The sequence below is a fragment of the Botryllus schlosseri genome, chromosome 1 (assembly GCF_051294905.1).
Source record: "Botryllus schlosseri isolate E-star chromosome 1, Bs_hap1, whole genome shotgun sequence".
Taxonomy (NCBI): Eukaryota; Metazoa; Chordata; class Ascidiacea; order Stolidobranchia; family Styelidae; genus Botryllus; species Botryllus schlosseri.
Window position 1 is genome coordinate 17,768,726 of NC_137236.1, and position 22,969 is coordinate 17,791,694.

At 41.2% G+C, this 22,969-nt stretch overlaps 2 protein-coding genes and 1 pseudogene across 2 annotated transcripts; 2 read left to right on the forward strand and 1 right to left on the reverse strand.

Moving 5' to 3' along the window:
• Nucleotides 1-4,280: 4,280 nt before the first annotated feature.
• LOC145443563 (uncharacterized) lies at nucleotides 4,281-6,590 on the reverse strand. Its single transcript, XM_080321509.1, has 3 exons — nucleotides 5,072-6,590; nucleotides 4,864-5,005; nucleotides 4,281-4,607 (listed from the first exon to the last, which is right to left on the reverse strand). Exons 1-3 carry the CDS (start codon nucleotides 5,171-5,173, stop codon nucleotides 4,429-4,431), a joined length of 423 nt encoding a protein of 140 aa, XP_080177635.1. The 5' UTR covers nucleotides 5,174-6,590; the 3' UTR covers nucleotides 4,281-4,428.
• Nucleotides 6,591-7,218: 628 nt separating this feature from the next.
• LOC145439136 (G-protein coupled receptor GRL101-like) lies at nucleotides 7,219-11,285 on the forward strand (annotated as a pseudogene).
• A 2,887-nt stretch (nucleotides 11,286-14,172) lies between these two features.
• On the forward strand, nucleotides 14,173-18,401 carry LOC145443571 (DDB1- and CUL4-associated factor 1-like). Its single transcript, XM_080321521.1, has 2 exons — nucleotides 14,173-15,107; nucleotides 15,153-18,401. Exons 1-2 carry the CDS (start codon nucleotides 14,361-14,363, stop codon nucleotides 18,126-18,128), a joined length of 3,723 nt encoding a protein of 1,240 aa, XP_080177647.1. The 5' UTR covers nucleotides 14,173-14,360; the 3' UTR covers nucleotides 18,129-18,401.
• The last annotated feature ends 4,568 nt before the right edge of the window (nucleotides 18,402-22,969 follow it).

Below are 22,969 nucleotides of genomic sequence, written 5' to 3' on the forward strand. Positions count from 1 at the left end.
CAATGAAATTGAGGTTTCAACTGCCTTAAGCACTTTAAATTGAGATTCCAAAATTCAAAATGATCTCAATTCGCAGAAATTGGATGGGGATTTCAATTTATAAATAACGCCACAACATGTGCACCGTCATAACATAAATATTTTGTCACGTAGTGTTGTGAACTCAGGAAGACATATACGGCATTCGATGAAGTGGTTTGAGCGCTATTTCAAGACAACGCAATTCTATCTTACGATTGTAGCGAAACATGATTGATGTATCGTGAATATGAGAGTCGCACCAGTACAATGAAGAACTTGCTAAATTTTTAAGTAATATCGAGCCTATCGACTCGAATATGATGTCAAAACGAGCAATTATGGATGAATCGGTCAATGGAGTTCTAAATTGTAGGCTATCATCAGGCAAAGAAACAGGTCCTAAACAGCGAATGTGGTGTAGAATCGGTCGTCGTGTTTGGTGCCTCATATTCTATCAACGTATAGCATACATATCACCATAATGGATAAATATGAGATTTGGCCAACCCGCAATATGTTAACGTAGGGGTAGGCTAGTGTCGAATCAGGGCACGTAGTGACTAACCATTAAATTTAACAGGGTTGCGACGAAAGGTATCTGATAACCCCTGAATTAGGTAATTGAATTTTGACATTAATGAATTATCATAAAAATGCACACAATTCATTTACGCATCACTGTGCAGCGTGGATTTGACCTGAATTATCGGAGTCACAGGTAAATGGTGTATCCTAGATAGTCTGATGCAGTATATATTCTAACGATTTAGGGTATTGCCATAATGGATGGCTGCTGTCATTTCCAGAAATTCTTTGAAACATGACGCAGTAGGGTTTGGTATTTGGGAATGTCTAGATACTGGTGATCGTTTAGCTGTCACAGTTATGCTCACTATGGCAGATCCGGGGCCTTGGTTATTCAAAATGAATTTGAAAACATTGAAATTGGATATCGTAGGTGCCGGTAGACCCAACCCAACAACTTTACTTTATCGAGATGAAAATCAACGGCTCCGATCTATTCTAATTACAGTTCACTGGCAATATTCAAAGTCGATTACACCAGAGAAATAATTGCCTCTATGCTTCGAGCAGGACTAAGATTTGGGCGACAGAACATTTTCAAAACAGAGCGTGGGCCGCCACAATAACATCTTGAGATTACCGCTCTAAATCCCTTCTTAAATCTGATGAGTGCGATGTCATGCCAAATCCTGTGGATAATTTAAGATATAACAATCTATTTTGATTTCTGTCGTGGAAGGAAAATTAAGTGGATATCGAATGACTTTTAACCTTTTCCGAGACAATCGCGTTCGTCTGAAAGATACGGTTTTAACAACAAGTGTCAGCTAAACGTTTAATCTTGTCCAATGTGCTTATCTTTGGCTCTTTCGTGACGTTGTAAATGTCGACGTGTGCTGATTCCGGGCACTTGTTTGATTTCAAAGTTGGGTGATTTACAGCGACTTAAATAGCCACGAATTTCGTATCCCGTATTTATCTATGGCTAATAATAGCAACGAGATGGGAGACTTGTGTGTGAAACAAAATTCTCTCAGGAATATGTCTTGCGCAGAAGCAGCGTTAAAATATTCTGCAATGAATTTCGACAATTCGCAATGTTTAAATGGGTAACAATGCGAAGTTCCACCATGAAGAGCACATGCTCACAATCCACTGCTCATTTATCCGCGGTTAATCGACTCAACATGGTTGGCAGGAAAATATAGCTAGTTCGTTTATGTCCCAGGGCTCGTTTGTTTTATTCACAACATTGGCGCTTATCGCCGATAATTTCATTTGCTCCCAGCACGGTAATTTCATTACCGGACGACTTCCACGCTCGCACTCTCCCACCATCGGTTACCATCGTTTTCGTGCGTCTCTATCTCGAGCCATTGCTGCCGACTAACGTTCACTCTAAGCGTCACACATAGAAGTTGATCCGAACCGGGATTCGAACCACTGCTATTGGTGCCATGACGCTGGCGCAACTGCGCCACTCGCTTGCCCGACAGGGCTCGTAGTACAACACTTTCAGAACGACATACTGACTGCGCAGGAAAAAAAACAGACATCCAATCTGCTTATGCCTGATAAAATCTGTAAACTTGTGGTTTTTCACGCAAACACAGTGCTAGTTGGTTGCTATGTTTGGTAAGGAAAACAAAGCCCATTGCATCCCGCATGTTAATCAACTATATCACATGCTATTGGCGTTTGAGATGAGTTTTGATTCTACTTTCGATATCAAATTCACTGACCCCTTATTTCGGTCGGACAATCGCAAAAGCTGAAACTTCAGTAAAACAATAGAAGCCTTCGTTTTCAAATCGCAACTGCAGTGAAAATTAGGCGACGGGAAACTTCCAATTCAGTAATCACTGTGTATCATTGTCATTCTCTTCCCGACAGCTAAATTGATAATACTCCGATCTCGAGGAATGATGCTCAACCTATTGTCACTTCTCAAGATTATACTTACTGGGTGTATCCTTAATTTGGATCAGAATACCGTTGGTAAGTAGCTAACATTATTTCTGCCAGGTCAAATGGTGCATAAATCTTTCTTTGCGCAGAATCAGTATCGACAGAAATTCGTACTAAACCAGCTAACAGCGCCAAGCACGGAGAAGCTTGTCCAGATGGTTAAATGTTAGAAGTTGAAGAAGAAGATCCCGCATACTGCGTTTCCAGCTCGACTCGACTACCCAATACACTCGTGTGTAACGCCGAGGTCAACTGCAGAGACCTCTAGGACGAATATCTCTGCGCGTTCACTTATCACGAATCACATAGAAAGAAGCCAGAAGACGAACGAAACGTGTTTACATTATTACGCGGGCTGACGAGATCACCAACCAAAATAAGATCTGAAACAGCAGAGAACGTGCGTTTGATCCTGCAATTTTCTAACAGACCAGAGGATGCATTTGATTTAATAAGAAGAGCCTGCCTGCCTAAATTAAATGACTAAGTCGCCTTAATTGACGGTGGGCAAATACTCCCTTGTGATATATGTAGAGCGAATGAGATACTATATGCTCTGCTTCAATCCCATATTTGAGGAAGGAATCGGAAAATGCATCCACCAAGTACGGAATGTGCGTTAGACCAGCGCAGATCTGCGATCACGTTCAGCAATGCCGCGATGGAGAAGATGAGAGGTATTGCAATATATGGACGAAATGGCGAACACTACGTAAACTTGGCGCGCAGATAGTCAAAGAAAAGGCAGTACCACTGACGTGTGAATCGTTAAGAGTTGGTGTAAACGCCGTCATTGCAGTTGCAATGTTCCGAACGCGATACTACAAGACCGCAACCGGCAAACGCTCCTTTGTGCGCGATTTCGAATCACAGAAATCCCGAGACAAACGACTACCCCTTCAATTTCACGGAGTTTCCCCGACTCTGATTTCGTCGAAGTCGGTTCAGTATTTACGCGAAAGGTCCAGCGACAATCCGCTGGTTTTACTCTGGGTATGCGACGGTAGTAGGGTTCCGGTAAATATCAATTTGCCTCTGATTCGGATCGATTAATTCGATTCGATAATAAAAACCATGGTTTTTTTTTGGTTTTTATTATTTTATTTTACTTATAAGTTATAACAACTGAAACAACAACAACAATGAGCCCTAGCCCATTGAAAATCATGTAAATCAAGGTACAGCCGCAAATCTCATCAACTGAATAATTCGAGGCTCTGAATCTTCATCCACGTGCTGAAAAATGTTCAGCCCAGCAGAGAAATGTTGGTGGCTAGAATCGTCCGATATCTGTTCTAATACCAAGCCGACATGTTGCGTCAAATCAGAAGCATCCGTAACATCAGCATCTTCATCATGAGCATAGCTGATGGTGTCTTGAGTGGTCTCTGCCAGCAAGGCGTTGATCTTTCTCATCGCCTTATCTGCTTTGCCAGTACCAAAGTCAATATCCATGAAGTGATCTTTCACTCGAAGCATAACTTCAAGATTTGTTTGTGTTAGGCGGTAACGACTCTTGGTTGCAGTTGCTGCCGCTCATGACCAAAGTCTCTCACAGGACGCAGCATGTGGAACGTACGAAAGAACAGTCCTGGCGAGTTTTGAAAGTTCTGGAGAATCATCAGCTAAATCCATCCAGAATAATGCCGGTCTTGATGTAAGATATGGCACCCAGATACTGGATTCTGCATCAGAAATTCCTAAATACAATCAGGCTAATATCAGAGACGTGCAGTGTCAGGTGTACGCAGGTAGACTCACCCTCTTCATAATCATGGTCGAACCAGTGTTTAATGAGGTTGAAAGCAGACCCATCAGTGCAGTTTGGTTCTATCTTTGAAAATAACTTCTTGGCCAGATCACGAACAAGCCTTTTGCCAGTCTTGTTCAGGCCACAGCCTCTAACTCGGGGATCTAAAACCCAGGCAAGTAGATGATGGTCCTCGACATAGTTTTCTGTTCCTCGCTGCATCTTTGATAGGACCAGAATCGTCTCATCAGCATTAAGAGCGGTCGTCTTTTTAACTCAAGCTTGAGCCACATCCAGCCTGATAGGATTAGCCCAGCGGAAGTATTGTCCAATTCTGATATGGCTGCAAAAATGCAAGATTTACAATTCAGTAACTCTGAGTTAAACGTTGTGGAATTAAAAGAACTACACTCCTTGTTGTTGAGAACCAATATCTACTTCTAATTGATCATGTATTATAGTTTTGGGTGGTATCATATCATCAAGGAATGCAAATTATTGGCAATATAGTAAGAATGAAGTTATGAATGTAGTGTCGAACAGTTGCCACATTACATTTTCTTTCAATTGTCGAAATATAAATATTTTAAAGAACTAACCCGTAATGACATAATACGGCTTGAGTAGACCATATATCGCTTTAGTATCTTCCCAAAATTGCTTGTCACTGATGATTGTTCGGACAGTACATGCACTCGCCATATTCAAGTGCGGTTTCGACGCTTCTTGAACAAACACAACCTTTCAGCAAAAAAGACGACTTCGTGCAAATGTCACAGAAATGTATGAATTACTTGAATTACTTACTTGAATAGCTGTTTGAACATTTATGACATGCTTCAATGTTTTGGAGAAGGAATACCATCTTGTCTCGCTAGGTAACCACAATTTTTTTTTGATTTTTTTCATGATAATGACAGAAGAATCAATGTGTCAAATTTTACAGCCATCTATTAACCTTGGTGCTCATCTGAAAATAAATTTGCTCATTTCGCAGGAAATTACCCAGCAATGGATCGTTGAAGTGGTAGACAATACAAGCATAACTAATTCTATAAGTGGAACAAGTAAATCAAATCAACTCGAGTACCACATTTAAATAGAAGTATCTTGATACTGATGACATCTATATTTTAGGCAACGATCTTCAGCTATCACATGATACTCAGGTGTCGATGTGACTCCACCATATCACAACATGACTATAGGATATACATGTGTAGAATTCCACCGCATTTTGCACATACCCACCTATCATTTCATTCTGAATACCGATTTATTATCATTGATTTCAACGATAAAATTAACATAACATTTTGCATACAATTAAATATCTGTCGGCTCTTTAGGATCGGTTTTGGTCAAGCAATCTATAGTTTGCTAGTATAATACCATAGTCACTACTTAGTCAATCAGACACCATGACGAAATGAGGTCAAGGGAACCCAGATAAGGACTATATCGTATACTTTCTTATCCACAACATGACCATCACAAACCCGGGTTCCCCATGCTATCATTGATTCATGGCTGCGGTATAGTAAGAGCAGTTATTAACCTCTCCTACAAGATCAATATGACCAAACCTTTTACCCTAGCTAGCCCCAACCCCAATTGCATGATGATACCCTAACTAATTATCAACGCCATAAGCTTTGATATGTTCGCGCGGGGAACACTAATTGTTCATAGTCATGTTTTGTGGATAAGAAAGTATGTCTCTTTCGGTTGACGTGCTGCATATTATTACCGGTATCATATCACACTCGGGTTTTTAGATATGCAAATATGTAATCTGCCCATACCATGTCAACGTATTACCATGCAGTATTCAACCAATTACATGAATTGGTTTCACTCATAAACATGGTATCTTACCTGCGTATGCTTTTTTCATTCTAGCTACTTGACCCATCATATCAACACTGCAATAAATGCAAACGGCTTTTTTGCGTCTCTTTGGCATCAGAGATGCGGGAATCTCCCGATATAGACTCCAGATTGAGTTTCGTTTTCGTCCTCCCACCGTCGCCTTATAAACACTAAACAACAGCACCACGAACACAGCGAATCCGCAGCAATGAGCAAAGCACAGGAATTGGCTGATCGTGATCAGTGATAAGATCACCTCCTACTGCGAGCGCACTTTTCCCGCCTTGACCCCGATTCGCTGAGCTATAACGGTACCGGTGGCGAAAAAATATGTCCGGTTTGTGTACAAGATACACTGGTTGTCCAAAAAGATACTATATTCACGCCTATTTTCAGGATAAAAATAAAAACCAAAAAATCAATTAAATCAGAACGATGAAATTAAAATCAAAAATCAAAGGAAAAAACCTGGTTTATATCACACTGGTTTAAATTAGCCTGATATTAACCAGAACCCTAGACGGTAGTATCGATTGTCCAGGCGGTGTTGATTAAATAGTTTGTTCGAATCGGTTCTACTGTCAATCAGGCACTCCTCTTTACGTGGATACGTCTCTTATGAGGAACGGTATCGACGATTGTTGCGACGGAAGTGACGAATGGTTCTAGCAGAAAAAGCAGAAGTGGTCTTTTACCTCTAAGGATAGAATGGTAAAAGATTGGTATGTTGTTGCGATCATGTGGACCGTTGGGATATTAGCAATATTAGGAAATGGACTCGTCATCTTTAAATCGCTTCGCTCACTACTAAATCTATGCAACATATATCCTGCGCGCAAATTCCGCGTCCGTGTATTATCTTCGATATCTTCGATAAAGAGTCATTGGGCTCAGAATACAAAAAGCGATAAGAAAAAATATCTCTCGCATAAATCTCAAATGAGAGTACCTCCAACAGGAGGGAAAAAAGGCGTTCGCGTTTGGAATAATGTGTTTATCCTCAATCTGGCGATAGCTTACTTTCTAAAGGGGATTTACCTGGTGGTTCTGGGAGGCGTGTCCACGACTAATACATCAATCTATTTGATGACAGAAGTTGGAGAACGGGTTTTTTGTGCCAATCGCTTGGTGTTATTGTGGTTTTATCGAGTCAAGCTTCAGTGCTAACCTTGGTAGGCTTGACCACACTCCGTCTTGGTACCGTTATCAAGCCGTTCGGACTGCAGATTTTGAAGAGAGTGAAGATTCTCTCAGCGATATGCATCGCCATTTGGGTCGTCTCATTCCTAATAGCAATTTTACCGATTTTACCCATCACAAAGCATTTCTACACCATGGCAGCATGGGTGCCGTTTCCCCATCTTCGTCCGTCAGTGGTTAATCAAACTGCAGCGAACAAAATTTGGTCCAGGTCGATTGCATTTTCCAAAAATGCTACTGTGCTGGTTCATTCTGGACACGAATTATCTTGGAATGAGTTGGTAACGTTACCATTGGACTTATTTCCTGTGTACTCGGAATGGAGATTTTTCGGGTTCTATAGCGCACACAGTGTTTGCATTCCGAAACTCTTTGTTTCTTTAGGGGATACAGCATGGTAGCACACCGTGGCAGTTTTATCTCTAAATCTGACTGCTTTTATTTATATCCTTTGTGTTTACCTCGTGATATATCGACTGTCGACGAAAAGTACCGTTATTACCTGTAATTCTTCTGAACCTTGTGTTACTGACAACAGAATACTAACTGAAATAGGTAAGATATTACCTGGCTCACATTCTCGAATGCCCGAATCGAAATGCCAAAGCTCCAATGAGGCTACTCGCAACGCATCTTCCAGAAGAAATTCGGAAACACAAAAAATGCAATTTCGTATTTTTATCTTGGTTGCCACTGACTTTGTATGTTGGGTTCCTGTATGTATCCTTGGCTTTATGCATTTGTTCAGGTACGATGTTTCAAATACTGCGTACGTGGTGTCCGCTACTGGATTGCTACCGATCAACAGCGCTTTGAACCCAATGGTATATTCCAATTGTCAAGGCGTATTGTCAAAAATACTTTGTCGTCAAAAGCGCAACTTTTAAAATAATCTTGGCTATGTTTATGTAGTTTTGTGTAAATGGCACAGATATTGTTGTTCCCAAACGGAATTCAAGGTTAGGCCGCAGCCAACTTATTTTATTGATATTGAAAACAGGCTCTAATTTGCTCACGAATACTGACCAGGTTTCATATTTCTTTAGTTTCATTTAGTGATTCTCAACTTTTTCGTTGTCACGGACCCCTTCAGACAAATTATTAATGCTGCGGATCCATACCTAAATTTTGTCTGACACTCAATAAATATACCATTGACCAGTGCTTTTCAACCTGTGGGATGGTATACACACTTGTGCGAATGAAAATATTTGCGTTACGGATGACGGAGGTGATGCGAACTGTGCGGATAAAAATCCGGATGAGTGCGGATGAAAATCGTAACTAATTGCTTATTTTTCTGACGGGGAATAATTTAAAAAAAACTAATAGAAAATTCAAGTGCAGTGTCTTGCTAACTTTTGTAGTTGTGACGTGATTGTAAATACTTTTTAGACTTACGAAGTACCACTAATCGTACCTTTGACCATAACTTTGTCTCTCACAGGCTGTAGTGAATTAATATTTGCGCACTATACCTATTACGCTACCAAAAGCCTGGTTCGAAAGTGGGTGTAGTGGCAGACATACAATGTATCAGCCCGTCTGACCCGGCGACAGGCTGAAGAAATGACGTCAAATTGAATTTCTGCTTTCTTTCGCTGAAAAATCAACATATTTCCGTTGTAACAGTTCGAGCAGCGCGAGTCATGAGGATAGTAGTAGGCCTATATACAATCATTACAGACTCACATTTGCAAGTTACTATAACGCAAATATTTATCCGTTTATGAGTTATTAAAGTATATGGGTGGCAAAGGATATAATTTTGGATCGACACGGTGCAAGAACGATCTTTTGATCTCTATGTAATATTTGTTGAATTTATTGTAAATTGATACTGCGATCATTTTTGCATATCCAATGTTACTGCTATGTTGGGCACTATAGCTAATAAGCGAGATACGCAGAAAATATGACTTGATCATGAGAATGTGCCGACCTTTGGTTTGAATTCATGATAAGATTTGTCCGACTGATATTTCTGGAAAACATGGTCGAAGACCGTTGGGATGAACTAGGGGTGTGCAACTGTGCAACGAGCAAGTTCAAGTCCGTGAGAATCGTTCATTTCGAGGTGGGAACGTAACTGCCGCATAGTTTTTTCATTCGTTTGGCCCATATCTCATTCTGGATCAAACAACAAAATTTGTATTGGAAGTGGGTGGTGAACCCAAAAAAGGTTGGGAAGCACTGATCTATTAAAATGGGGTCACCCCAGCTGTATTACGCAAGTCGGTTCGATTATTACACTGGACAACAGAAAAATTTCATCATGGTAGGTGAGAACGATTTTCGGGAAAATCGGGGGCGCTGAGCTCGAAAATGGCATTGGTATCCGCAGATTGACTCTATTTTTCAAGATATCGCCTAATTTGGACATTTTTATTAATTTTTTTTGTTTATTCAAACTAGGTTACATTTATCCTAATAGCCTATATTAAATGTCTTATTATTAAATGTCTATATTAAATGTCTGTAATGAAACCACGAGAATGTGAGATGTGTAAAACACAGTTAGATCGGCGGAACGAAACTGTGCTGCATAAATCTATTCTTTTCCGCATACAGAACACAAAGATACCTTATTCATTCGTATTTTCATAGGATTCTCTTAATATATTGTAATTTATGATAATAAGCATCCTATACCGATCAACGTGTTTGAAATCAACAACAAATAGCAGTAATTCGGTCATAACAAACCAAGTAGGCCTATACGCCTGAACCAACAAAAAGACGACAATTTGCAAACACGGACGAAATAAACAACCTTGCAATATTTTTGTTTGCTAATTAGTATTCAAATCTTCTCGTATAAATAAATTAATATCGGGATGTGCATTAGTGAAATATTTCGATGAAACTCCTGGTATTAACTCAAATTAGCTTACGACATCTGCAGGAAAGTCCTCTTGTACGATTTTGATTGGGACATATTTGAAATAGGCTGCTGGCAGTAATCAGTAATAATGTAAGCAATAAGCATCCCAATTATCTAGATATTTCTCTTCCATTTATTTGATTTATGGAAAAAAACTTTCGCCTCGCTCCTAACTCATATTTCCCGGGTTTTTGAGGAAGCGATGATACTGAACTTTTATGCTCATGCTTATCCTTGATCTAAGAACATTCATTAACAAAACCTTCTCGTTATCCCCATAGTTTCTTTTTTTGTCGTCTCAACACAAGTCAAGACCTTCATTGTTTAGCTGATCTCGAGTAAAAGGCGTTGGTTCACTCTGTATTCGTAATAATGTTGAGGAGTCGGTGTTAATGGATTTTCTACAGCATATAATATTGCCATCTACACCTTCCACTACATCCTATATCGTAGCATCATTCGAAATCAGATGTGGCTGGGACGTCAAGCTGCATCTGGAATTTCAGGGGAGTGGGTAATTGGCTGTCAAACAGAGTCAATGTTGAGGTAGTGCTGTGATTTTTGTTCCAACCTACATCTCATTCATGTAAAAATATTAATCATCATGGTGGCCCTTCGGCTCACACAAAACTACTGGGATTACAAATTGCATCATTTAGACTTTACCGTGATTCCATAAGCGCGAAGTTTCAGCCTAATGCAGGAGGCCGTCTGCGGTGCACGGCGTTTATCTTGATCCATCAACGTCACACCAAAGTAAGTGCACTTGGTGACATTTCACATATTGAATCGGTACATGTTCAACGTGTTCTCGTAACATATATAGCAAAACAGTCATTACGACGCTTTCTCTGTCTAGCTATCACTCAATTTTTAACGTACTTAATAAAACACCCATGAATTGAAATTTCTGAAAATGATAACAAGAAACAGTTTCTAATAATAAAAAACGCCGGAAAGCGTGTTAAATTTGAGCTCACTAATCATCGGTGATGATATAAACGTCATTTGACTCTTTCTGTAGCTTAAATGAGGGGGGGGGGGGGGTAATTGACCTAATCTGTCAGAAAATAATCTTTAAATGATAATTGTCAGGATAAAACTAACTATTTCTTTCTCAGTGCACTACAACGCACATGTTAGTACTAGATGGGAGATGATAGAAACTAATCTAAACCCATATTTACCTCCTCAAGCGCGACTTGACCTATATTACTCATAAACATGCTATACTTTCCTGGCAGATGGAAGGAGAGACAATATCTTAAAAAAAAGGCCAATTCGGCAAAAGTAATGCCATTTCCAGACTCAGCGCCTCTGATATACCCCTAAATCGATATCACATATCATGATTTTAAGAGGAAAAAAATTGATGCCGTGTGTTATAGATTACTAACCTATGGATAGATGCGCATCACGTGACGCACGGTTATCTGAGTGGCGGACATACCCCAAACTTGATGTCCGAGCGGCGTAAACTCTTGGTGAAAATGGTAAATGGGTTGAATTACACACTCTTTATTTCCAGTCATGTACGTTCCCTGATATATGCGGGTGTGAATATACACTCAGGACACGCGAAAACAGAAGCTAATTTAAAGCTATACCGCGGTATAAATCGAGTACAGCATTTTAATTCAAATGTATACAGGATTGTAGGGTTAGGGGCCTGCTTTAAGCATCGTAAATCGTTACTACTACTAAATGTGTATTTTACCCCTCCATTGCCGTGAACCAATCGGCGACGGTGCTGTCAAGCCAATACACGCGTGCGTAATTATTAGGGCTGATTAGACCCACATCCACGGAAGACAAACGGTTAGCACCATCCTGTTTTGCTGCTATTTGACTGTGTAAAGGTAACGGTGGTACTTTGGAATGAGAATGTCGACAGACAAGGTATGCGTGTTTTTCTCAGTTTTCAGTTCCAGGCATGCTCTATTATTTTCAAAAGGTCCTGTTACAAAAACTTCAAATTTCATTAGAATCATCAAAAAACCCTCATCAAATAAATTGGCATCATAGAAATGTAATACTCGATAACCATTTACAAAATCTTATAAAGTGGTATTGCCAAAAGAAATAAGCGAAATGTATTTACTGTTCTGTTAGTCGCAGCTATGCCTATATAGTCAGAGTATTGAGATTTTGTATTGAATGCTAGTTTTTCTGATTTGGTTCTAAAGTGGTGAGACCGAGTCGAAGGCAGTGCTGAAAGTATCACTGATGATTCTCTATAAAGTTCATGATTGAAACGCTGTTTCGCATCAGCACATAAAACCATAATGAATTTGCTTTTGTAATACAACTGACACAGATGAGGCACCAATGAAGGTAGAGATAAATTTGGGCTTACAGCTTACGCTTACGCTTACGCTTACGCTTACGCTTACAGCTTACGTTGTCTTTAACTAGTTGTACAGTAATCTAATAGCAACGTATCTCTTCTTTTTGCATATGTTCACAATGCTCAGTGATCACAAGTACAAGTTCTTGCAACTATTGCAACTTTTTTTACAGCTTCTGGCACCTTCCTAAATACTCATAATTGATGCGATATGATGTTTAAATCTGTTGTAGGAATTTTACTATCCAACTTCTGTCTATTTGCGCAAATTTAAAGGAGTTACTAAAAAAACGTACTATGAAACTATTTATAGTATGGCTCTAGTCTCTTTGATTTGCGCGAAGTGCTACGTGATGAATTAGCTGCAACTTAATGTTAACTCTTACGCAACAGTTGGCTTGAAAGCTAGAATTTCAACAACCCGACCCAAGCACGACAGTGTCCGAAGTAAAATTAAAAGTGAAAGTATGACATGACTTTTAGCCAAGCCCTCACAAACGAAAATAGATCGTGTTTCGTCATTCGAGGCAAAGTTTTGTTGAGATAGCTTAGTTATAGTCGAACTTTGTGTTTATAAAAGTGCATCCGTTGTTTTGCAAGTAAGAAGCGATAACCTTGATGTCTGTTGAAATAACAGTGGAAGGCGGGGATGGCCGACCTGCGGCCCGCCTGAGAATTTAGTGTGGCCCCGCTAGTCATTTTCACTGCAATCAGTATTTCGAACTTTGAATCTCGACCCGTAAAATGTGCCAGTCAGGTTTCAGGTGCGCTGTTGGATTATACGACGCAACCTTCCGAGTATCTCGTACAATTGTGCATGAATGCTACTTTCTATTTCAACTTTTGTTAAAATAAGTGCAACTTTCTCGCGATTGTCGTGCAACAAAAGCTTCCCCAATGATTACCTTAACAAACCCTCTTATATGATGTAATTGGGGCGAAAATAGTTTATACCAGTGGTTCTAAACCTTGTTTCCTCCATCGCTCCTCTCAGAAATTTACATGATGGTCTGGCGTCCGCTCGTATTTTATGAATCGCACTAAAGACGACGGGATAGAGGTCGCATTCCGGTCGGTCTTTTCGGGTTAGGACTTGACTATTCGAAACATTTCGCGCGCAATCGCGCTCGACTAACTGCCGATCTTATAGTTGTATGTGCTACCATTGTGGTCGCTGCCCCGAAAATTCCAATGACTTCTCTACCTTCAAGTAGGGGAGATGTGGTACCGATGGATCAGAAATTGCAAAATGATCTCTGGCCCTTAATCTTCAGTCGAGAATAGCAGGTCTTTTGCTGGCTTAACACTTTGATCCAAGCTCTACCTACGGCGGATATTTACATAAATATCCGCCTCCTTCAAAATATATTTATAATCATTCAGAATTCGTTGCTCGAACATATCATGGGTCCCCACCCGGTGGGTTCAAAGTCACATGACCATGGTACCTATGAGACACACGCTCAAGAACTCAAATTTACCAACTTGTTTAGCTGTACAAAATTAATGGCACAAAGGCTATATACTGTCCGTAAATCGCCATTTTGACTTTCAAATACCTCGTTATAGAGATAAAACGCCGCTGGTAACTATGATCTATTTATGTAGGCGTGCTTCTGTTGCGTGTTAATGGGGCCCACTCTATTTTGTAATTGAATTGATAGTAGTCCACTCGAGGCGGTATTGAGAGCCAAGGTTAAAAAACCACTGCTTTAATCGATACCTTTCTATTTCAAATTATTCAGCCTATCCTAATTTTTGTTAGATTCCTTTCTTCTCCGACTGGTCTCGTCATGAGCTCAGAAATTGAACCTGTAACTGACTTCGTCCGTCTAATGGATAAGTGGAAGGTCGACCACCAGAATGAAGGGTATGATCTCCTATCGTTCCTGACACGATGTAGTGAGATCTTGGAGTCTGCGTTAGTCGACTTCCATTTACGAAATCCAGACCCACTCGACCAGCGCCACCCGAAACTTGTCATCCCGGAATGTAGATTGGGCAAAGTATTGACACTGCTCGAAAATTGCAAAGAATTCAATGATACGATGACTTCTACGTACCTAAAAACTAAGGATAGCCCGAAGAATGTCGGACGTGTAGTGATAGCTTCGGCGAAACTATCTCTCTTGACCGGGAAAGGGTATCGCATAACTGGATTGGATACTGAAGAATGCGTAAACGTCTTGATAAGCTGGATTATCGATGCAAACGAGCCTTTACGAACATATGCGACTGGTCTTATCAACGGTCATTGTGTTGTGAAAAAATTTGGTAAGGACAAAAGCATCGAACTTATTACTACCTTACTGAGACGACTGTGGCATTATCTCGAGCCCGACACTTACAAGGAAGCGGAGCGTATTGTTTTCGATGAGAACCGGAATAAATCGAATCCAAGAAAACGAAAGCAATCTTCGAATTTTATCTCGCAAATAGACTGCAAATTTGTAGTTCGAGATGTTGATACAACGGGAAAATCTTGTGTGAATAACTTGTACAATAGCAGCTGTCTGGAGCAAATGCCGTGGATGCTAGACGTCAGCTGTTCACTGGAAAACTCCCTTAACGCCGGCCTAAGCAAGTGTTACACATTTCACTCGCTAAAATGCTTTGGAGAGTCAGAAGAGTTTCTATCGACATTTAATGAATGTAACGCACTGTCTTTGATCTGTAGATATCTTAAAACGGAATCGGAAGATCGTGTGGTTTACATGGTTTTGGAATTTCTAAGCACGCTTATCCGCCATGCAAATGCCGCCATCAACTTCATTGACTCGGACGGCATTCAAAAATTAATTGATATTCAAAAACCATCGATGTGCTCCGCCGCAGTCGCTTTATGTTTATACAACCTGGCGGGCCACAAGGAGGCTATGGAGAAGATCTTTCACTCTCAGGCTTGTATTTTGAGAGAACTCGTGAAGTTTGGCCTATGGCTTCTAGACTGTTCGCACGATTCTGGCAAATCCTATATCGCGCAGTTTTTTTCTGTGGCATTTTCGTGTCAGAACGTACTTTCGTTATTTGACGACATGAACGGTCTGAGATATCTTGTAAATATGATTTCCAGGACCAACTACATAATCCGCGCCGCTGATGATGAATACGATCCGCGGGAAGATCCGGATATGCCTCACACGACCACGCATATCATCAAGCCTGCGTGCGTAGCTCTCAGCATGTACTTCGAAGCACACGTTGTATTCAAAGTCGGACAGCTCGTGAAATTTTGCCCTTCTCTGAAGCGCAAATACCCTTCGATTGAGTTTGTCACGATATACGAGTTTGCGACGCACACGAGAGACCTGCACTATGAATACTTTGAAATTCTTAGAGTGTTGTCCGATGAATGCGAGAATTTCAGTCTGGAAAGCTGGATGCCTATAGCTCTATTTCAAAGACTGGACGGAGTTCCGTTGCTTCTAAAGATCATTACCGACACCGGCGAGTTAGCAGTCACCATTCCGGCGCAGGTGAAAGTCTGTCAGGCGGCGTTGGATGTTTTATGCGCCGTCACATTGTCGCGGTCTTGTCAAATGACGCTCACGAAAACTTACCCAAATTTGGGAGTGCATGTCATTGGAATCCATCTTATTTTGAACTATATTGAAGGTCATATCCACTTTACTGAAGTCACTTGCACGGATGGGGTTTGTCTAAATTCGGCCATCGCCGTTATCGCGAATTGCACTGGAGGTACTTGCCCCAAAAGCTGGCATGACAATGAATCCTTCAAAGCACATGATCCGCTAAGGAATAATAAGATGAAACGTGATGTAGAAACATTGTGCAAGCTCATTCGACAGGCAGACGGAATGAAAACGCTGATATTTTTCTTATGGGTTACCAAACCGGTACAGACCGCAGATGAAACACGTTACTTCGCTTGCAAGGCTCTACTAGGGCTTGTCGAATACCACCAACCAGTGCGGCAGATCTTAGCAAAGCTTAACGCCTTAACCAGCCAATTACTTCCCGTTATCCAAGAGCCCGTTCTCAAAGACAAGAAAGAGCTAAATGTCAAGTTTTACAAGAATTTGACGCTACTCTTGGAAAGAATTGTAAAGGTGAAAGTCCTTACACTCGAGGATGACTTGAAGACTGCGCTAAGAACTGACGTTGTCCCAGAGACTCGTGCCCGGTATGATAATGAGGATGTCCTGTTGATGATTTATATCTATCTGGTTTCGTTGGGATTTGACGACAATACTCGGCGATTGGCGCAGGGATCTGAGATTTTTTCAGATGATGACAATAACCTGTTCGCCACGTCCAACTCAGTGAGGAAATATGAAACCGGAAAAGGTTTTGTGACAGAAAATTCGAAATTTAGTGAAAGCAATTATTCCGCGCATCAAGTTACTCTCAATTCTATCACCGATGAACATCTTATCAAGAACCAACACTCCAAACGTGGAAATACAGTTGTCGCTGTACCACCGTTTCCTCTATTCACTCACCATCATTGCCCCAAGCCCAGGAACAAAATCGAAGCATCGGTCAACATCCAAAAGCGACACTGTCACCAGCAGGGAGTTTATCCCAAATGGGGCGGTATTGGCGGTATGGGGCACTACCTGCGAATGATTTACAGTCGTTTCAGAAATGCCGGGGTGATCAGGCCCACCAATGATCGTGGGTCGCATTTCACGGCTGTGGCGTTCGATCACAACGCCGACTGCGGGTTGATTCTTGGAGACAGCGCTGGAAATCTTCACTTTCACAAGGCCTCGAAGTTTGAAGATCGTTTCAAGATGGGGGTTTTTGAATCCACCATTACTTACATCGAACCATCATACGCGGGAGACGTGATGCTTCTCCTGTCGTCGAACTGCTGGTGGCATCACAATTGCGCTTTATTTGCCATGGATGATACGCTCGATAAGAAGTTAACTTTTGAAGGCATCGATTTTGTCGAGTTTTCCAAGTCCGTGCAAGACAAAATTGTCGCTTCGAGGGTTGCCCAAGCAATTATCTACGATGTCAATACGGGCACAGCTATCAACACCTATGGAAAAGATGCCGATGATTACTTCTATTCAGAAGACAAGCTGGGGTGTTACTACGAAAGGAATCGTGCCACGTTTTCGTACGACGACCGATTAGTTCTAAGCAACGGGTGCTTGTGGGATGTCCGAAAATCACAGACTTTGCCCGTCCACAGATATGATCAGTTCAGCGATACGATTAGCGGAGTGTTCCACCCGAACGGTCTTGAAGTGATCATCAACACTGAAGTTTGGGATATGAGAAACTATGAACTGATTCGGACTATACCCACACTCGATCAATTCCAATTAGTGTTCAATCGTAGCCGGAATGTTATGTACGCCATGAAGATTGACACCGAAGAGCGGCCGGGTTTGATGTCAGCAATCAGCACGTTCGACGCGTCGAATTACAAGCAGTTGGGTTCTATCTCTGCAGAGCAAGAAGTCGGCGCTCTCGCGTTGGACGACTGCGACCGCAACATTGCCACAATAGAAAAGTCGAGCGATTGGTCAATGTCTGTGTGTAGGATGTATGAAGTCGGCATGGTACTTGAAGATGATGAATAGGGAGGTTAGAATAATGACTAAAACGGACCGGAGATGATAACAGCTTGCACTGTGATCATGATATCGCGTCTGCTGACTTGCCACAAGTTGTACGACACAGTCCGGGAAATGATATGAATGATGAATTCTGATTTGAGCCCGACTCGGTAATGCTGCGTGATATGTTCGAACACTTGATAAACTGATGCGTGATGATGCATGATAACTTTTTTTAACCGGTTCGTTGCAAATTGATCTTGTGGATTTGACGCAATACAGATCTCCCTGCTACTTGATGGCGTGAGTCTTCAGTAATCAAAATAGCGTCGGTTCAGCGAGCTATTTATCACGTGGAAAGTTGTCGTCGTTGGTATTTGAGTTGAGGTAGAGGTAACGTCTAAAATTTCTACTCCATAGTATAAAAGTATAGGAACAACGGTTTCCTAGACTAGTTGAAACTACCGAGTAAGTGGTTTTTAACAATTATATTTAGTCGAGGGGTGGTATATACTTTTAGCAATTGACCACACGTGACTAAAATCATCTGCGCGACTGATGCAAAATGATGAATGGGCGCAATTTTCGAAAATGAATTCAGTTGTTTTGGCATAGCAACTGTTTTGACCAGTTGGTCAAATAATTCACTTATGAAGGCTACGCAAACTTGGTTCACAAAATCCAAAGAGCAAAAGTTCTGTGGTTTTGCCTTGAAACTGTTAAGTCGAAGTGAAACTAGTTATAAATCATAGCAAGTTATGCAAATACTCACACCGTGTAAGGTCAGATTATAACGTGTCAGGTAACCTATGCTAATGATTTATGTCAACCAGGAGATGTTAAATGGAAGGAATGAAGATATATTCAAGTGAAGTGAGCTGAAAAGTAAAGTACACGACGGTGCTAACGACCGTATGAATGCATGGTTTTGTGATCACAATCTCGAAATGTATCCCAGATCTGTAGCCGTAGGATATAGGCTAATGATAATCTTGTCACTACAGATAAGCATAAGTCTAGCTAACCCCCAATTTTAACCTTACCGCTTTTTGAACGTGTATAGTCATCCCATTTCCCAATCCTAATTCCTTAATGTCAGATTGGTAAGATAATCGCGTTCAATTCATTTCGCCAGTGTCGATGCCCACAGTAATGGTAGAGGCTAAGACTTTATTACTACTATCACTGTTATCAAGTGAGAACGGAATTGGCGTGATGCAATGCAGCTTTGATTAGTAGTGACTCTCATACAGTGTTGGGACTATAGGCCTACTCGAGTCACTTTTTACAGGTGACAAGATACCGTAGTGGTATGGTCCACAGCTGCAACACAATAAGTTTGAGTCCGACCGAGTTCGACTCAAGAATTCCTTCTCAAGTGTTGGCGGTCTATCTAGGCTCGTCGCAGAATGTCATGTTTAATTATTTATATAGGACAGCCGACTGGAATAGTCTTCCAATGTTACTAGCACCGCTCTTATGTGTCGTCAATATGTTCTTCAGCATTGCGTCATTGTGGCCCAAGTCGTCGTGTGAATTGCTATAAGCTACCACTTCACTATAATATAGGGTTGAATTAGCAAAACGACGTCACGTGAAGTCATGAGGTTCCGGTTCGCGTTCACACAGAACCTTTCAAAAAAGTTCGCGTTCACACGAACCGGAACCTTTCAGAGGTTCACACCATCCCGAATAATTTTACAACTTGAAATATTTTTTTTAAAGACCTTTGTTTAAAATACTGTTGAAAACAGGCTATAAACAAAGTGTTATAAAACACCGTTTTTAATTTTAATGCAACACTAGTCGTTGGCGTACGCCTACTTTCAGTAACTAAACCGCCATGGTTCGTAAGGCACAGTTTCGCCATAATACAAGATGAGAATAACAATCTAAAATACATTTCATCCCTTGATTGAGTCGGGAAGGTGCAATATTAAAGAACTACGTGTCAGAAAATTTTCAACGCGTCAAGAAGAGACTGGTGAGGTGCAATGCTGCTTTGTGTCGCAATCTTTTGCTGCAAATCGAATACAGTGGATTTCTGATGACAGTGGCTGCCGACTAGACGTTCTTCACCCTTCAGCAATTAGGGTCACATGGGGCGCAGTGCCCTTTGATCATTAGACATCTGTGAAGTGCGCTGCCCGTTTATCTGAAGTCATTGCATAAACAGATTTCATACTTTCATACTTTTATTGTAAACGATTTCAGTCAGGCACCGATGTAATACTTCATAAACCACGTCACAGTTGGATTACAATTCTCCACGAAATCTCCTTTTATTGCAAATAATGATAGCATGACATTGAAAATTTAAAATGCAAATATCTCGAAAACCTGATGTGGCGGAACGCAATAAGTGACTATAGCAGAAATCAGGGCCAGAAACTCCTAGAGAATCATCTAGTCGCTATTAACTTTTGGTCCTTAATGCGCAGTAATAAATCGACATTGACAGGCACACATCGTCAAATCTCATGCTCCGGATTAGAATATATCACGAAAATCGCCCAGGCATTATTTCGAAAGCAAGGATGTGGGTTGCTGCGAATATGGGCGCAAATACAATTCAATTTGAAGAAGAAAGTGTTTTTACCCGTCTAGTCGGGAATCGGGATATGATATGGTGTTCCTCAGTTTGTGCGTGTCGATATCGATCTCCCGAACGAGGCCACGTTTTAACCTCTCGCGTCGTTTCGCCTGATTACGTGAGTACAAATTAGTTAGTGGTGTATTATTGGAGATTGAGAGAGAGAGTAGTTAGTGCTGAAGATGTAAATAAATCGCTGGGTTGCCCGACATATGAGCATGCGACACAATGGAAAACGACAGTTCAGCATGGAACACATCAGCATGCGTCACTTCAGCATGTGACTGTATAACCCAAAAATTTACCCTAACCCGAAACATAGCCTAACCTAACCTAACCTAGCCTAACCTAACCTAAACCCTAACCCTAACCCAATCATAAACCTAACCTAACCTACCCCTAATCCGTAATTTAACCCACATGCTCATGTGTCGCATGCCAAATTGTCGCATGCCGAAGCGTCGCATGCTGTAATGTCGCATGCTCATATGTCCACGGACCAAATCGCTGTTCCTGGAGTGTATCAGCAAAGCGCGCGGGTAAGGTGTAAATGAACACGGTTGTGTCGACAACATGAAATAACTGTTACAAACAACTGGTTCGTGCATATGAAGAGATTTCTGAATCAAAGATTTTACATCGACGTTCTCGGCTAAAATTAAACGTGCTATATTTGTACAGCGCCGTTCTCGGTACTGTAATTACAATGTCATGATATCATATTCGTCAGCCAGGAAATTCGCGGGACAAAACGGCGACAGGATATCTAGGCTACCTGTCTGAGATGTGCTCGTGCCTGCTTATGCCTATACCTGACGTTTTCAAACCGCCATATGATGCAAAGAATACGTGCTAGCAGTGGCGGCTCGTGACAATATCGGGTGGTGGGGCAAGGGATGCAAGCGACTTTTTATCAATATGACGTCACAATGGCGTTTTCCAACGTAAACAAGTAACTTGGTGGTACGGTAACACGAACTTCCCGACAACAGTGATTTTAACGTATGTGCCGCGAGAGGTCTGCCGGTCAGCCGTGACTTGAAGTGTGGTAACTGCGTAAACGGCGTACGGAATTAAGATTCGACACGGTTCATGTTCGCACTATAGCTGACTACTTATCTGCAGAAATGGAAATGACTATAGCTCGAGAGATTGCGTAAGCCTAACTGGAAAGGTCAACCAGTTCGGACACATACGCAATTGTTATCTCATAGATTGGACATGTCATATTGAATCCAAAACATCATTCTGAAGAACTGCGGATAGCAGCCTCGGAAATTCGGTCGCGGTACAGCATAGGAGATTTTGGCCTTGAGGCTGGACACTGTCACACGACACATACGGCTTACGAGTGTTTATATGTCTGCTGCAAAATCGCCTTTGGAAAATATATTACCGAATAAATACGTGGATGAAAGCCGAAAACTTGGTACATTGCTACATGAAATCATCGAGAAGTAGCCTCATGACCTTTTTCGGTATGGTACACTGTCAAAATTAATACGAACAGACCAACACCGAATTTTGCGCAGAATTTATAGAGGAAAAGGCTGATCAAGCGATCTGCTGTTAGCCGCCATCGAAAACAAAACAGCTATCGCGCTTGACAGGGGTTGTAATTTTAAGCAAATGGCCTGAAGGCCACAATTTCACGGTGAAATTGACATTGGAAAATATAAAATAAAAGTAAATATTTGAATGCAAACCGAGGATGTTAGTAAACTGTTTCATGATATCATCATCTCATCACCTATCTCAGTATGGAACACAGTTAGCGTTAACACAGATACACCGACTTTTGCGTGAAATCCGCAATGCGTTATAGGTAGGGTTGGGACTTCGGGATCAAATTTGAAATCCCGGGATCGGGATTTTCCCGGGATTCTCGCTTCTCAATCCCGGGATTTCCCGGGATTGGAAAAGTATTGAAATACACATACAAGCTACACAATAGGGCTGTTCAAAAATAACCTTTTTTCCTGAATCTTGCCGGGTACGTTATAAAATCGTTAAGTTGCCTTAAAAAACGACGCACACCAAATTTGAATTCATTCCAACCAATATTCGCGGGTTTCGTAGAGTTTGAAAATTTTGAATTCAAAAATTTTTTTTTTCAAATTTTTCTGCCAACCCCATGCCATTGTTGGGCTGTCTTCAAAAACTATGCAAAACAAATTTGACTCAATTACAAGTAGGGTTGGGACTTCGGGATCAAATTTGAAATCCCGGGATCGGGATTTCCCGGGATTTTCGCTCCTCAATCCCGGGACTC